The following is a 2,855-nucleotide window of genomic DNA, read 5'->3' on the forward strand; positions in this document are numbered from 1 at the left end:
TATATACAATAAATAGAAGAACAACAACAGTATAACACCATGTTGAGGTAGTGACATTGTGCAAGTGTCCAGGTTGTGCAAACAACTGCATTGTGCAAGTACATAACTATAAGAATCATCTTTGGTGGCATGTGTTAGAACTGTTGCCTCACAGCATGAAGACTTGCACTGAATAGGTTAATTCGTGACTCTAAATTGCCTGTATGTGTTCGGGTACACTTGGCAACGCACAAGCAAATCTTCCATGTTTTATGGTTGTTAAATGAGACAGTTATTGAAATGGGTGTCTTGTTAGCTAGAGGGATCTCATTCCTTTTAACGTTTTATCTCTTCTCTATCACAAGTCACAGCAGTGGTGCAGGAAAGTTGTGCAAAATGTAAGAAAGAAGCATAAATGTATGCTGTGTGTTTAAATTTCTTTATTATTTAACATTGTATGTTGTGTTCAGGAATCACATGCGCTCCAAGAATGCTGAATTTCCATCCAACACAGTATTGTCAGAATCCAGTGTTAATGAAAAGGTGAACATTCCCACTTTGTCACAGCTATATTTTCATAATTTTTAATACAATATCAGATTTAGCAGAGAAGGAACTGATGTTTCCTGCTGCTTTTTTTTTCAGGTGATACAAAGACCACATTCAAACTCTGCTCCCTTCTGTTTGGAAGACCTAGCAGCCAAGGAAGAGAAGGCGATTGACATTGCAGTAAAGTCCACCGCAGATCAGTTCATAAATGACATCATAAGCTCCACTCCTGAGCTGAAGCAGTTTCATGGCTGTGTGGATGCCAGGTAATAAACGAATAAACTCATTTTTGTTGTAGATTTATGTGTGTGTGATCATTAACTAAACCCAGGTTCACTTTAGCTCATCGACATGTTCACACATCAAAGATTCACATATTTTCTCACTCTTTAATCTGCATCATCCTCATCAGCACCCCTAACACCAAAGAGCCACAGAGAGGTGGGTTGGAGACCAGCTTGGAGGATGAGATGGGGGAGACGGAGGAGAAGGAGGGAGAGAAGGAGCACAAGGCCGAAGAGGTGCAGGAAGGAGAGGAGCAGGAAAAGGACAACAAGAAGAAGGAGGAGGGAGAGGAGATGGAGGAAGATGATAGTATAGAGTGGGAGCTGCGCAACACAGACTCTGTGTTCTCTGAACTGTCAGAGCTGAGCCATGACTATGTGGAGAGTGTAGACCGAGGAGCCAGTGTGAGAGGTAAACTCATGAAGAAAACACATTTTAAAAACATAGTTGATGCAACATTTACAACATGTTAACTGCCCAGTTATCATTTTGTAACTTAAGTCGGATAGTTCAGACAGACACAGATAAATATCTAACAAAGTAAGTGATCGCAGGCATCAGAGGTGACAGGAGGTTGGTGTCTGCGTAGCAATGGTGAAACACTATTTATACCTTGTTAACATGAAGTGCGAGTACGTCAGTGACAAAGGTTTCTTGCTATAAAGCTTCACTTCCTTTTCCTTCAATGTTTCCTACCACTCATTGTTAATCTTAGATGTGAATGAAAAGTTAATAGTCACACCAGTTAGACCTACATTTCTCTGAGTGTTCCTTGTGTGTTCAAGTATTTCTAATTTATTTTTTTTGTGCAGGCAGTGGAGACCAGTTTGAGGAGATTCTTTCCCAGTATGAGGAACTGAAAGTCACCCAGTGAGTCCTTTATTTAATTTCTCTGACCGTGTTATGACTACTCAAGTGTGGTTATTTGAGTGTGTGGGGGATTTTCCAAACACTTTAGTACGGTTCAGTTTCTTTTCTTCAGTAAAAAACATATCAGTAAAACTGTAGTGACTAATAGGTTGAAACTGTTTACTCCCTTTACCAAACTGATTTCTTCATAATCTTAAATTTTTCATCTTTTGTGCTGTTTCTTTTTTCAGTGAGTTAGTAGACGCTGCTCGTAAGGCTTTGATATCTCGGGTAGTAGAGCTGACTGATGACCGGTCTGCCCTTAAACTTGAAGTGTCCTCCCTTTACGAGACAGTCTCACGATTAGAGGGGCGAGTGAAGGAGAAGGAGGAGGAAACTAAGAGGTGTAGTTTGTTTTCCTCTTTTAATGTTGTTGAAACAACGATTGGAATTATTTTTTTGATTATAATACTGCATGCATTGCTGTTACGATAACTTTGTGCTTTGTATCCGCTTTTTTTCATAGACTTAGGAAAGAACTGGAAACATTCCAATCTGAAGATCCTGATGTAAGGAGACCTAGTTGTTTTTAAATTTCTATAAATTGTACCATGAAGCTGTAGCCCTGCTCAGTGTTAATTATGATGTAAGAAACCGATGCATGTGCCCCATTAATAGCACAAATCTCTCCATTCAGGCCTCTCTAACCGCATCCATGCGCCACTTCTCTCGTTCTGAAATGGCTCGCGTGGTCATGGAGAAAAACCAATACAAGCAGCGTCTGTTTGAGCTGCAGGAGGCAGTAAGACGTAGTCAGACACTCAGGTAACTCTGCTGCTGAAGTGAAGTCTATATATTTTATATGTATTTTTTTGTTGCCTGTTCCCATAAAGAGTCTAAAATTAATGTTTTAGGTTTTTTCTCCAATTTAATTTTGTGTTGTTTTTTTAAATTTTTTTTATAGAGCAACAAAGGAGGAGAGGTTAACAGTGGACAAACGGTCAGGTGTTTGGAGAAAGTAAGTGTTGTTTGTCATCTCATCTAAAACTAGAACATTTCACATTATACTGCATACTCATCCTCATTTCATCATAACAGATAAAAAGTTGGGTCAGCTTTGTTCCTTAAAACATCAGAGGTTGCCTGGTCCCAGTGGTTGTGCAACTGTATGCCAGGCAGTAAAGCAACCTTGT

At 39.6% G+C, this 2,855-nt stretch overlaps 1 protein-coding gene across 2 annotated transcripts in view; it reads left to right on the forward strand.

Annotated features, from left to right (window-relative positions):
* si:dkey-17m8.1 (C-Jun-amino-terminal kinase-interacting protein 4) overlaps window positions 1-2,855 on the forward strand; it is an 11,241-nt gene that overhangs the window by 2,955 nt on the left and 5,431 nt on the right. For both annotated transcript variants that reach the window (XM_027286756.1, XM_027286755.1), the window contains exons 7-14: window positions 450-522; window positions 625-794; window positions 941-1,224; window positions 1,626-1,683; window positions 1,914-2,066; window positions 2,189-2,231; window positions 2,360-2,487; window positions 2,627-2,680. In XM_027286756.1, coding sequence (XP_027142557.1) covers window positions 450-522; window positions 625-794; window positions 941-1,224; window positions 1,626-1,683; window positions 1,914-2,066; window positions 2,189-2,231; window positions 2,360-2,487; window positions 2,627-2,680 — 963 coding nt within the window. The remainder of the gene's footprint in view (window positions 1-449; window positions 523-624; window positions 795-940; window positions 1,225-1,625; window positions 1,684-1,913; window positions 2,067-2,188; window positions 2,232-2,359; window positions 2,488-2,626; window positions 2,681-2,855) is intronic.

Source organism: Larimichthys crocea, chromosome XIII (assembly GCF_000972845.2).
Source record: "Larimichthys crocea isolate SSNF chromosome XIII, L_crocea_2.0, whole genome shotgun sequence".
NCBI classification, from domain to species: Eukaryota; Metazoa; Chordata; class Actinopteri; family Sciaenidae; genus Larimichthys; species Larimichthys crocea.